Consider the following 14376-nt stretch of genomic DNA (forward strand, 5'->3'; position numbering starts at 1 on the left):
TTCCAAGACTGATATGTGTTCTTTTGGCAGTAAATGGTCTCTCAATTTTTTTTGGCAACACTGCAGTTCAAAGTGCATGGAGTTTTCTCCAGTCTTCCTGATTCAATGTCCAACTTTCACATGTATATGAGGCTATTGGAAAGATCATGATTTGGGGTAGGTGTACCTTAGTTCTCCAAGTAGCGTCCTTGCTTTTCAGCACCTTACAGAGGTCTTGTGCAGCAGATTGACCTAATGCAATGCATCTTTTGAGCGCTTGACTGCTGCTTCTTTAAGCATTGATTGTGGGACCTAACAGGATGAAATCCTTGGCGACATCAATCTCTTCTCCATTCACCATGATGTTACCTAGTGGTCAAGTTGTGAGGATTTGGGTCTTCTTTACACTGAGTGCCAATCCACACTGAAGATTTCCGCCCTGTTCTTCACCTGCCTGTGCTTCAAGTCCTCCTCACGTTCAGAAAGCAACGTTGTGTGATCTGCATATTGTAGGTTGTTAATAAGCCTTCCTCCAATCCTGCTGCCACACTTTTCTTCATATAAGCCAGCCTCAGCATCCAGACTGAATAAGTATGGTGAGAAGATTCAACCTTGAGGCACATCTTTCCTGATTTTACACCATGTAGTATTCCCTCGTTCACAGAACAGCCTCTTGATTCATGTGCAACTTCCTCATGAGCACGTTCAAGTGTTGTTGATTTCTCATTCTTCTCAAGGCGATCCATAGCTTGCTATGATCCACATAACTTAATGTCTTGGCCCAGGCAGTAAAACACAAGTAAACATTTTCCTGGTATTCTCTGCTTTAAGGCAAGATCCTTATGACATAAGCAATGATGTAGCTTGTTCTACCTCCTCTTCTGAATCCAGCCTTAACTTCTGGCAGCTCCCTGGCAGCAAAAGTTTACTTGCATGTGATATCGATGATGTTGTTCTTTAATTCGAGCATTCTGTTCACTTTTCTTTGGAATGGGTAATGGATCTCTTCCAATTAGTTGGTCAAGTAGCTCTCTTCCAAATTTCCTGACATAGATGAGTAAGTGCTTCCAGTGCTTCATCGGCTGTTGAAACATTTCAGTTGGTATTCCATCACTTTCTGGAGCCTTGATTTTGGCTAATGCTTTCAGAAGAGTTTGAATTTCTTAAGTACAATGGGTTCTTAATCGGATGCTACCTTTTGAAATGGTAGAATTTCCACTAGGTTGTTTTTAATTTTTGTACAATGACTCTGTGTTCTCTCCATCTTCTTTTGATGGTCCCTGCATCATTCAATAATTCGCCACACACACACACACACACACACACACACACACACACATCTTTCAACATTGCAACCCCAGGCTTGAATTTTTCTTTGGTTCTTTCAGTTAAAGATATGCTGAGTCAGTTTTCCTTTTTGGTTTTCTAACATAGGTCTTTACACATTTCATTATAATAATATGTGTCTTTTCGAGCTGTTCTTTGAAAATTTCTCCTCAGCTTCATCCTTTTTTCCCTTTTGTTTTAGCTATTCTACAATTAAATGAAAGTTTCAGAGGCTTTTCTGACATCCATTTTGATCTTTTCTTTCTTTCCAGTCTTTTTAATATCCTTTTGCTTTCTACATATATGACGTTCTCAATCCTCTCCTACAGTTCATCAGGGCTTCTGTCATTAGTATTCAATGAATCAAATCTCTTCCTGAGATATTCTCAACATTTGGTTGGGTCATAGTTTGGCTGTGGCGGACTTGCTTTTATTTTCTTCAACTTCAACCTGGAGTTACATCTGAGCAATTGGTGGTCTGCTCCACAGTCGGCCCCTGGCCTGGTTTTACCTCCTGATACTGAGCTTCTCCATAGTCCCTTCCCGTTTTATGTGGATAAAATGATCTCTGTGTACTTCATCTTGAGAAGTCCATGTGTATAAGTTGCTTTTTGTGTTGTTAAAAGAAGGTATTTGTGATGAAGAAGTGATTGGTCTTGCAAAATTCTATCATGTGATCTCCAATTTAATTTCTATCACCAAGGTCCTATTTCCCAATTACTGTTCCTCTTTGCTTCCAACTTTTGCATTCGAATCTCCAATAATTCTTATTGCATCTTGATCGCATGTTTGATCAATTTCAGACTGGAGACTTTGAATGAAGTCTTCAACTTTTACATCACTAGGTTAATGGTTGGCACATGAATTTGAATAATAGTTGTATTGATCAGATTTCCTTGTACGCAGATAGACATTAAGCTATCCCAGACAGCATTCTGCTTCAAGATATACATAAGTTACCATAAGTTGGTGCTGACTAGATGACAACAATAAAAATCATTATCTTCTAGATTAATCAATGCATCAGAAACCTCTCCATACCTCTTAAAGGTCTCAATTCATTGGAAGTGTCTAAATATTATTCTTTTGAATTATATATCAGGGAGATACTGTGCATTTTCTTCCTGAGAAAAATTGTCTAGCTCTATTATTTGTTTCAGTCATTCTGTCTTGTTTCTTCATGTGAACTCTAGTTGTCTGCTTCCTCCAAATATTGCAGTGTTATGTATTGGCATTTAATTGATGGTGTTACGTTGCTTAGACCTTAGGCCTCACCACCTTCCTTCAGGCGGGTGTAATAGGGAATGTGAGTGTGTGCTCTGTTCTGTTTGCTTTTCCTATTACACACTTGAGAGCCAATTCAACTAGGGTTTTCGGCTGTCTATCAAAGATCATGTGCTACAAAGAGTAGATAGTGTCCCTTGTCTAGATGTGGCTCGAGGAGGGACAGATGTGGTGGGCTGTGTGGTCACAGCTGCTATCTTCTATCAGGTTGGATAAGAAAACAACAATAATAAGACACAAGAGAAAAAAACAAACAAACAAGAGCCAAGAAAGTAAATAACTAATTTTGTAAAAAGCAAGCAGGAGAAAGCAAGAAACAATAAGGAGAATTTAATAACTTTAAAAAAGAGAAAAGTAAAGTAAAAAGGGTATTGAAAAAGGACAGAAAAACAATACAAGAAACAAAACTAGGCAAGAGCAAAAATACAAGAGAAAGGGAATCGTGAAGCAAGAACTTAACAGAAAAGAAAATAGGGAAGGGATAATATAAAGGACGAATAGAAGAAAGAAAAGAGAAAAGAAAAGCTAGGAAGGGAGAATTAAAATCAAGGGCAGGGAAAGCAGAGAGAGAACGTACAAAACAAAGGAAGGAGACACGTGTGTGGGAGGCTGGGCACCTAGGGGGCTGGCCCCTCTGTCCACATGAAGCTCCTGGGGTGGGTTGGGAGTGAATGAGACACCATTCCTAGATGGAGTTCCTGATCTGGAATGACCAGAGTTCATGAATGTCCGGATGATAGTTAGATTGCTTGTTTGGGGAAGGAATTTTTTCTGGCCCAGCAGGCAGCTGCGGGCAGGACCACTGGTTAAGGAGTTCCCACCCATGCAGGAATGACCAGGGATCCAGCACTGCATGTTCTGCTGGTCTGATGACAAGAGTCCCAGATGCCTTTTGGGTCCAGCTCTGACCCCAGGCAGAACAGAGGCTCCTGGTGGACACCAGGGGTGGGGTTCTCACCAGTCATTAGGTGGGTGAGGGTGGGGCCTGTCCACACATCTTCTGGTCACCAAGAGGCATGGGGAACAAGAAAGGACTCTACATTCTTGTCACCAGCCATGGTGTGCCAGACCACTGTCTGAATGGAATACTAATTGCAAGAGACGATTGAGCCCCACTAGGCTAGCTGATAGTTCCCTTTCCTGCCTCCTCTCTCACGTTGGCTCATTTTCTTCTCCTTGTCAGCTCTCAGTCCACTTCTCTGTCCTGTCCACTGGCGCCCAGGGGTGCAGGATCATTACCTGTGCCCGTGGAGTTAGGTCTCTCAGGTCTTTGTTTGACAGGGTCTGCTGATCATGTCTGCCTGGCTACCCATTTGTTGGAAGACCTCGCATGTTATTTTTAATATTCAGTGTCCTGAGACTTCTAGGAAAGGGACTATTATGGAAGTCTACAATCTTTTGAGAACTCCGTTGGATAATGAAATGATGGTGCCCAGTCAAAAATCTAACATGCTTATCCCTGATAATTTCATGAAAGAAATAAGTAGCTCACTGAGTTCTATCATTGCGCACCTTTTAGCAAACAGCTAAGCTGGACTATAAATAACTTCAAGGTAGCTCAGTTAGCTCAAGGTCGAATGTGGCTCTAAACGAGTAATTACATCACAAAAAGATCTTTTGATTTTCAGCACTTTTCGGATTTCAGAATTGCAGGTAAGGGCTGTGGAGCTGGTTCTGTGCTGCCCCTCGACCGAGACGCTCTCACGGGCAGCCTCTGTGAGCTCAATGCCCGCACACAGGAAGCACTGGGTACACATCACCGAGACAGCGAGCAGACAAGGACGGTCGGAGAACCGGGTTCAAGGCCAGACTCTGGGGAGGGATGTGAGGAGACTGAAATGCTCTGGCCAAGATTTTGGAGTTTTGCTTGAAGGCAGCTGGGAGCCTGCGCAGGGAATGGTGTGGCTGTGTGAAGAAGGCTCAGCGGGCCAGGAACCGGGGTGACCAAGTAAGAGGCTACTGCAGCTGGAAGGCACAAAGCGACAGTGTCTGCAAGGAGACGGTGCGTGGAAAACAAGCAACAGATAGAAGAGACCCTTGGAAGCCCCACTGACAGGACTTCTCTACGAATGGCGTCAGGAGAGCGGAGAGGTCAGAGTTCAGCCCGACTGCAGCCAGACAAGTCTGAGAAGGCAGAATGCAGGATTAAGATCACAGACTCTGGAGCCCAGCTGCATCGGTTTAAAATGCAGTGTTGTGGCGATCCTGTGACCTCAGGCCAGTGACTAGCTTCTCTGTGCGTCCTCTGCATGCAGGCGCCCTGGTGGCACCGTGGATTATGCATCGGCCTGCTGACTGTAAGCTCTGTGGTTGAACCCCACCAGCCTCCCCTTGGGAGAGAAAGGACGCGTTCTACTCCTTTAAAGATTTACGGCGTTGGAAACCCACAGGGGCAGTTCCATTCGGTCTTACGGGGTCACTATAAGTCAGAGTCAAGTTGATGGTAGTGGGTATCTACTTCATGTGGCTGAAAAGTAAGTATCGCAAATGCTCTTGGCTGTTATTGTGGCCTGTAGCCACTCATGTTTCCCTACAGCTGAATTCCCTGAACGGGTCACCAAGAGACTGGCCCACAGGAGAAGATCGATGCAAATCTCAGACCCTCTAAGGAAGAGGCGAGTGGGTGACAGACACATAACTGCCCAGAAGGGTTACAGGACCGCTCCAGGAGAGAGATTCTCGGTCAGACTCCAGAGAAGTGGCCTTCCCTAGACGGCCTCTCTTCTCACACGTGACTTTTCTCTCCATCAGTTGCTACTGCGCTACAATGGCTTGCGTCTTCCTTGCAAATGGGGGGACATGTGAATTCATTGTCGGGAGGAGACCATGGGAAGGGCTGACAGAAAAGCCTGTGGTGTAGAAATGCTCGCGAAATGCAGACCTTGGCAGCGGTGTAAGATGCACATGGTGTAAGATGTACATGGTGTAAGATGCGCATGGTGTCCGGCGAGGGCCGAAGGCCCTCTTGTAATTGCTGTGCATGCTTCTATTCCTGCCCTCCGGAGGGAGCCACACACAGCCAAGAGGGAGGGCTTCCGAAGCACCCACGACAGCGGTGTAGCCAGCTCTGGAGCTGATTTTGCCAGGCTGCCTTTCCCCAGAAATGTTCCCCAAATATTGCAACACAGATTCTCCTTTTCGCTACTGAGGGTTGGTGGCAGAGTTGGCACGCCACACCCTCCATCTGTCCCCAACCTTGCTGCCAGACTCTGTGTCCTTATCAACTTTTAGCAAACCTTCCTCCCAGCCTGTCAGTCATAACCATGAATGGCTCGTTACTTTTCAATCAAGTTCAATCTCTTTATCATGGTGCTGGAAGGCCTCTGTGATTTGGCACCAGTTTTGTAGCCCCCAATGACCTTCTACTATTGCTGTCTCCAAACTATTACTAAACCAAAACTAAACTCACTACCATCGACTCAATGCTGACTCATATGCCCCCCCCACCGCCCCCCACCTCCCTTGTGAGTTTTGAGACTGTCACTCTGTTTTAAGGGCTTAAAAGCCCAGTCTTTCTCCTGTGGATCAGCTGGTGGTTTCCAGCTGCTGGATTTGCAGGTCATAGTCCAACATGTAACCTCTAAGTCACCAGGGCTCCTGAATGGTATAAAAGATGTGAATAAATAGAAAGATATTCCAAGTTCTTTACTGGGAAGACATATTTCTGGGTATGTTAGACAGGATTCTCTAGAGAAACAAAACCAAGACACTAATGATTTTATATAGATATATGTGAAACATAAGAAATAACCAGTTAATTAATCTATAAAGCAGTACAAATGGTTCAGCGCAACACACTTCCATGAGACAGCTAATACACTGGTAGTCCTTCAAGTCTTGAGGGCTGCCGGGCAGTCCTCTGCCGAGCAATGCAGGCAGTCCAGGCACAGTCAGCAAACAGCAAGGACGGTCACTAACAGTCAGCCAGATGACAGGGTCTGACAGTCCCCAGCTCAAGCGATGTATACTCCAGTAGCGTGGCGAAGCAGGTCTTTAAGGAACCTCAAACTACAGCGACACAGTCCATGGGTTAGATGTCCCACAGGTAGTGTAGCTTGCAAATTGAGGCAGAGAACAAGCTAAGACAGCCACACACTGGTCTGATCATCAAAAAGCAAGAGACAAGAAAGGTGAGGCTTGCCGAGCCATTTGTCTCTCCACCCTTCAGTTAATCCCACGTGTTCATTGACCATGTTGGCACAGTAAACCTATCTATCACACTGGGATACTGATTTTTCTTACTTTAAACTATTAACTCGTTGCAACACCATTTAAAATCTCAGTATAAGTTCTTGCTGAACATGACAGATTTATTCTATGATTCATCTGGGATTGTAACCCTGCTTGAATGGCCATGAACATCAACATTAATGGGTGATGACTTGCTATAAAAAACAATATAAAATTATAAAGCGATGTGGGTCACATGTAGGAGGAGATCAAAAGGTCGACAAAGCAAAAGTGCCTGGCATGGAAATGGTCTATGTGATAAAGTGATACTCCAAACCACTGAGGAAAGTCCAGACCATTCGAGAAGATTTGGGACCGCACTACCCATCTGGAGGAAAATAGGTAGACTTCCTCTTCATGCCTGTGCTGCACATCTTTCCATTGCTCCTTCAACTTTCTGCACCTAGACCTCTTTGCCCAAGAGGCTCGCCTATATGGCCTATTTCATTGCAATCAATCGTACTCATAGTTGGGGTTGAGTCAAAGCAGGGTAGCAGTGGGGTGACTGGAATGAAGAGCGGGAGGTGGGGATCCCCTTGCTACCCTTAACCAATGGTCTCTGGAAGGAGGTCCTCTCAGTCTCCTCCTCTCGCTCTTTCAGGCCTGTGCTGGTATTTTGTTTGTAATATTGTAAATAGACCCTTGATATCATAGCATTCACAAAATTCAATTCCAGGAGAATTAGGGAACCAAATTTATTTTAAAATCTGAAAATTTTTAAGATAAGAATATGTGGAAATACTTATGTCTTCAGATGTAGAAAAAGGTGTTTTTTTTTAAAGAAGACACAAAGTGAAAATGAATTAAGACATGATTGATATATTTGAGCAAATAAAAATTTAGAACTTTGGGGTGATTAGACGAAAAACCAAACCCACTGTCATCAAGCGAATCCTGGCTCCTAGTGCTGCTATAAGCTAAGGGGGACTGTCCCAGATGATGTCCAAGGGTGAAATCCTTACAGAGGCAGACTGCCACATCTTCGTCCCAAAGAACAGCCAGTGGGTTCAAACTGCCAGTCTTCTGTTAGCAGCCCAGCGCGTACACTAGTGCACCCCATGGTGCCTCTTTATAAACCCACAAGCGGAGTTCAAAGGAAGCAGAAAGAAATATTTGAAACTTACAACAGAGTGGAATTGCCTGGAAATGCTACAAATCAATATTAAAAAGACATGTTATGAGACAAGTGGACCAGGATATGAAGAGAAGATATCACAGAAGAGGACATACAAATGGAATAAATATATGAAGAAATGTTCTATATTACTAGTACTAGGGAGATGAAAATTAATTCTTCATATCACTTTTAACCCTGAGATTGTCCGAACCTTGAAGATTGATACTATCAAGGGCTGTTTAGGGAATAAGGAAATGGGCTTTCTTGTTCACAAAGAGGGTGCTTTTGTTGGCAGACTCTTTAGCGAAAATCTGGCAGTGTCTATGAAAATTATAAATGTGCATCTCTTGTGATCCCATTTGGGGGCACTAGCATGCACAAAACGTGCATATTTGTTCCCAGCCGCATGTACAAGATTGTAGCATTATTTGTAATTGTAACAAAACTGGAAACAATCTAAGTGTCCATCAACCATGAGATAATTGTGATGCATTCACATCGTAGATAGGCAATGTTTTTTTCTTTTTGTTTTTGTTTTTGAATGAAGTAGATCCTTATCTTACTGAACTGGAAAATCTAAAACAATAACTTTTTTTAAAAGGGGGAAATGACTCAAGTTTTGGACATTACATAGAACATGATACCATTTGTGTTCGCTTAAATGCTCATAAAAATAAAATTATGTGATTTTCTATTAATGTATATGCATGTAAGCACACAGAGAAAAGTCTAACTACCACCAAACTGCGACCTGCTGGTAGGAGACCGGGATTTATTGGAGGGGGTGGGGGAGGGGCAAGTGTGTCAGCACGTTTTACTTTTTGTATTGTTTGATATTTGACAAGGTGGATATGTATTTATGCCACACCTATGAAATTTTATATCTTTAGATTTAACACCTACAGAAAATGTAAATGAAGGACAAAGCAGGAGCTTGGGAGATAAATGTACGGGTGGCTTCAAAAAGAAAGCCCAGTGCCCTGAGACCTGCTTCCTCTTCTGTAAAACTGGGGTAGTTTCCTGTGAAGGTGAAGTTGGATCAGCGGTTCTCACTCAACCTGTGGGTTGCGACCCCTTTGGGGGTCGAATGTCACTTTCACAGAGGTCCCGATTCATGACAGTAGCACAATGACAAGTTAAGAAGTAGCAATGAAAAGAGTTTGATGGCTGGGCGTCACCAATGCATGGGGAACTGTATGAAAGGGTCGGGGCCTGTGGAAGGCGGAGAACCATGAGTCAGGAGCACCGCTGAGGCCCTGGCAGAGGGAAAGACTTGACTGACCTTTGCTCTCTCCCAGGCCCATGAACCTAGGACCATGAACCTACCTCTGCTGCCCCTCTATCCTGGGTGCCTGTGCAAACAGAGGCTTGGTTACATTTGTTGAAAGCACGAGTGAGCAAACAAGCCACATGTGTTCATTGTTAAGGCATAAACATATGTTCACATATGCTCATTGTTAACGGGTAAACAAGAGATGCCTTTCTGGCTTCCACTTGGAAGATCAGATGCTTCTGGTTTGTGAGAACAACAAATCAAAGAGAAGCAGGAATCGAGGCAGGGGGGTGCGGGGTAGGGCTTGTGGAGCAGGCAGATTCATCCCACAGAGCAGAGGGGTTCAAACGCTCTTCTTTAGAGCCTCGGGCTCTGCAGGGACTGCTATGGGTGGGGTGGGGGGTCCTGGAGGGCGCGGCTAAGACCCCAGTCTTCATGCAGAGCCCCTGAGCCTAAAGGAACAATGGCCAGACCACACATGACAATCGAACTCTCACCCCCAACTTCCCAGCAACCAGCCTGGAAGACAAACCACAACTGTAGCCACCAGCCCAGCAGCTTCATGCCCGTGGCTTGCTCTCTTTCTCCCCGCCCATTTGTATTTTTGGTGTTTGGTGATGGTGGTTGTTCCTAAGCTTTCTCCCCAGAGGCTGGAAGTTTAAACCTCCCAGTCCCTAGTGTAACCACTAGGCTATCCTGAAATGCCCAGCCTCACTTTGTACCCAAAAAACAGTGAACAACAAAATCAAAAGCCAAACCAGTAGCCGTAGATTCTATTCTGACTCAGGGGACCCCACAAACTGCACAGTAGAACTGTGTTCCATAGGGCTTTCCAGATTGTGGCTGGTCTCCCTAGTTTCTCTGGGTGGGCATGAACCACCTTTTCGTTGGTAGTTGAGTACTCAACCATTTGAGCTGTCCAGGACCTGGGAATCGCTGCATGCGGGCCTTTACACCTCTTTCAGGTGGATCTGGAGGGGCTTCGCAAACTGGTGAAGGTTAATCAGGCTTCTCAAAGCAACTGAGTCAGGACACTCCATTTGTGTTAAAGTAAAAGAGAGAGGTGCCCACGATGCCCGGTGTGATGGCAGAAAAGGGAAGCCAGACCAAGAAGGAGCTCTGTAGCTGGGGACATGTGGGCAAGGCCGAGCAAAGCAAAGTGGCAGAGATTTCTTCTCGGCAGAACTTTGTAAGACCTTTCACAGGTTGTGAGTTGTGAGCCTGCCAGAGGGGGAGACAGGAGGCGGTGTTTCCTAAAGGTATTTGTCCACAGATGCCGTTTACCTGCCCACCTCCAGAGCATCATTCTTTGATACACAATTTTGGAGATGCAAAATTAACTTTCAGAGGAAAACAACAATCCAGTTAACACCTAAAATTCTATTGTAACCTACAAGGAAGGTTGAGGATCAGGAGGTTCAAAAGGAAGTGACACCAGAGGGTCATTTTGATGGAGAAAGAAGACAGGACCACAGCAGAGTCTAGACCTGGTAGAAGCGATCATTGGGCTGGGGTCGGTCTACGTACAGTTTAAGAACATTGGGAGTTTCGAGAAAAGAAAAAGTGCCAATTCCAGGCGGAGGAAGTTAAAGTTTTCCTGGTTTATAATTTTCATGGGAGCTACCTTCGGCTCATCACCCCTTGGAAGATAGCAGCCGGGAAAATAAAAATTCAGCAAGCAATTCTACATGTAGCACTTCTGTAACGAAGGCGCTTGTCGCAGCAGTTGTGGCCCCGGCGAAGTGTACTCTGTAATTGCCGATCTCCCTGCCTTTAGAGGTCATCTTTGGAACACGGTTTTCATTCATGTAACCCTACAAGTTCCATTCATGTCACTAGTCGACCAGTCTACAAGTCCCGAACCTGCCAGGACGGCAGGCTAGAGAAACCGAGGCAAGGATTCCCGCCACAGGCTTTCCTTCTAGACAGTGCCCTCAACTTGGACTTTCCATCTCCTACACGTTTCTGGTCTTTGAAGCCACTTCCAGGTGCCATTTCTGTTACAGCGGCGCTGGCCAACCAGACAATGGCCCTGAATTTGTCCTTCATTTTCATCCATGTTAGAACAACCGAGCGCCAGCGAGAGACCCTGGCACCCCCAGTAAAGCCACTTCCTTTCTGCAACTCCATCACAGCGTCTTTGATCAGCTGCAGACAAGGGAAAGAGAGGCGCTAGCAAGATGTCACCGTGACTTACTTTAGAATGACACAGCCCGTTCCCATTGGTGGCGCGATCCAAAACACCTGGATCCGAGTCCTCCTGCGGGGCGTGCTCTCGGTCACAGCCACCGGGCAGTTACTCATAAACTGTGTTTCTTCTTCATCGATGATCTATGGAAAACCAAGGGGAAAGAGACACATTAGCACACACTGTCCTTCTGGGAGTTCCTGAGCTGACGTGCCCTTACATTGATTTGGAAACTGATCATTATTCCTTAGCAGCTCTTTATCCACAAATGCCAGACAAGTGTCTGGCACAGAGGCCCAGTCAGTGCTTGTTTGAATTCGCATCCTCTGGGGACAAGGATTGGACGCATCCTCGCCTCTGCTTGTTAGGACCTGAGAAATTGAGTCAGCACTTTGAGGAAGTGGCCACTAGGTGATGATCTTGCTTATTTAGCTAAAACAACCTGTATCCCACTTCTTCAGGGGAGGAGAGGAAGGATGGAGCAGACATAATCCAAAGCCAGTACTCTTTATTTAGTTAGACTTACCCATTCAGCTACAATTTTATCATGCAAAATTAAAATATTAAAAGAAAACATCCCTGTGGAGGAAAGTACATAAAGTCTCGCAGCTTGATAGCTCTTTTTACTTATGCATTTTCGATGTCTTGAATTTGTTCTTCATATTTACGTATTGGTGTTCTCCCAAGTTAACTATACTAGTTCTTTAAGACACTGAAAAAAATCCAGTAGCCAGCACCAGGCCCTGAGGCTGTTGCAGTAATTCTCCTGCCTGCTTACTGCTGTGTCTGCGCCAAAGCTGCCTTCCCATCTAATAGAACTACAGCACACAGTGGAATCTTTGGGGTCTTTGGGGGAAATGATCTGAATCCAAATTTGGGTCTTCAGTTCCAACTCCAATGGATGAGCTTGAATTCACCAGTCCCTTCAAGGGAGAAAGAGACATCTGTCAGTTTGCATCAAGGTTACAGCCCTGGGCATCTTAGGGACAGCTCCCCTCTGTTCTCAGAGTCACGACGAGTCGGACCAGGTCAACAGCAACAGCTTTGGTGAAGCAGAGCAGAACTAGGGTTTGCTCCATAGGGTTTTCGCCGGCTGGTTTTGTGGAAGTGGCTCACACCAGGTCTTCCCCTGGGTGGATTTCATCCTCCAACGTTTCAGTTAGCGGCTCAGTGCTTATCCATGTGCACGACTCCGGGATACCAATGGGAGAGAAATGAGCCTGTCTGCACCCATAGAGATGTACAGCTTGGAAACACAAAGGGGATTCTACTCGGCCCCCCAGGGTTGCTCTGGGTCAGAGTTGACTCGGTGGCAGTGAATGAGAGATGCCCATTAAATGAATGGGTATCACTTACTTAGTGTTTAGTATGTGCTAGGTGGCACCTGGATGGTGGCACTAGCAGTTCATCCTCGACTGCTAACCTCGAAGTCAGACTCACCTCAAGCCTAATTCACCCAGAAGCACTTCCTTTGTAAAGATGATGGGCAAATCCTACTGAGCACGGCTCTGCCTGGTAACCCAGGGGTTGGAAAGAGCTTGACGGCACCAGGGCTGTTGTTTGTGTTTTGAAAACGTGTTGGACAAGAAGTCAAGGGCCTTGTCTGAATTATCCCATTGGTCTTCAAAGAAAATCATTATGCCCATTTTGTACTTGTTTCTTTTTTAAATTCTTTTTTTTAAGATAACCAGTATAAAGAATCAAGTCACTCCAATTCCTCCATTTATTATTTATTTTCATCACTGCACAAAGCAAAGGCAATTTTCCATTTATATTATGTTTACCTCTATAGTCCTCATCCCACTTCCATTTCTTTCTCCCGTTTCCCACCCATGCCTAGGTATTTGGAGTTCCTGGTTGGCGCAGAAGGTTAAGCACTGGGCCACTAGCCAAAGGGTGGCAGTGTGAACTCATGTAGAAACACAGAGAAGGTGGCTCTGGAGACTGGCCTCTACTCACACTGTAAGCCTTCACCCAGATCACAATAGAGAGTAAAACCCGTAACTAACTTCACAGCCCACAACCTGAAGAAAACAAACAGATACACTAACAACACCTAAAGAATCCCTACGAAGCACAGTTCTATCTGGGCACACACAGGGTTCCCAGAGACTGGAATCAATGGAGCAGCGACTAACAACCACCACCACCACCTATGTACAAGAGGACTTCCAAAAGACCGTGGAAATATTCCATTATCTTTCAATTATATTTTTTCCATGAATTTTTGAAGCACCTCCTTATTTAACATGCATCCTTCTGAGGTCTGTATGCATATACACACATAGCCAAGAGGGCTTCACAAGTGCCTGCGAAATAGAATTAAAAAGTCATGAACTTTTCCCACAAACTGTTTGAAGCCCCCTCTGCCACACATGCAAACTCCGTGACTCATAGGAGCCCTGGGGAACAGAGTAGGTTGCCAGGGGTACAAATCTTGACAGAAGACAGCTCCTTGATCTCTCGCCAGCAGAGCGGCTAGTGGGTTTGAACTGCTGACTTTTCAGTTAGTAGCGTGATACTTAACCCACTGTGCCACCAGGTTTCTTTCACAGATAAGTAATACATATGTGTATACGTATATGCTTGTATATGTATATACATATATATGCATATATATAAACACATTTCCTTGAAGTTTTAGAGAACGTTTTGTGTGCTTTAACATGTCACATCATATTTCTTTTACTCAACTGTGTGTTTTTTAGATATGTCCAACTTATTCGATGTAAATGTTATTTATGGATTCTTACTGCTGCTTCATATCCTATTGAATATGCAGATCACTAGTTACTTAACCCTTATCTTGCTTATGAAAACTCAGCTGACTTCCAGCTCTTTACTTCCACAAATCGCACAGAAATAAAAAGCCTCATGTTGCTTTCTTTGAGAAGCCACGTCTAACTTTTCCATAGCAGTACAATTGCTATGTTGTTAGATTGTTGATATAATTATTCATTTCACTAAGTACTTCCAGAT

At 44.7% G+C, this 14376-nt stretch overlaps 1 protein-coding gene across 1 annotated transcript in view; it reads right to left on the reverse strand.

Moving 5' to 3' along the window:
* The window catches only part of SPON1 (spondin 1), a 355481-nt gene that overhangs the window by 244393 nt on the left and 96712 nt on the right, over window positions 1-14376 (reverse strand). Inside the window, exon 3 of the mRNA XM_075546022.1 lies at window positions 11407-11540. Within this exon, the coding sequence (XP_075402137.1) occupies window positions 11407-11540 (134 nt within the window). The remainder of the gene's footprint in view (window positions 1-11406; window positions 11541-14376) is intronic.

The sequence above is a fragment of the Tenrec ecaudatus genome, chromosome 4, assembly GCF_050624435.1.
Source record: "Tenrec ecaudatus isolate mTenEca1 chromosome 4, mTenEca1.hap1, whole genome shotgun sequence".
In the NCBI taxonomy this organism is placed as follows: domain Eukaryota; kingdom Metazoa; phylum Chordata; class Mammalia; order Afrosoricida; family Tenrecidae; genus Tenrec; species Tenrec ecaudatus.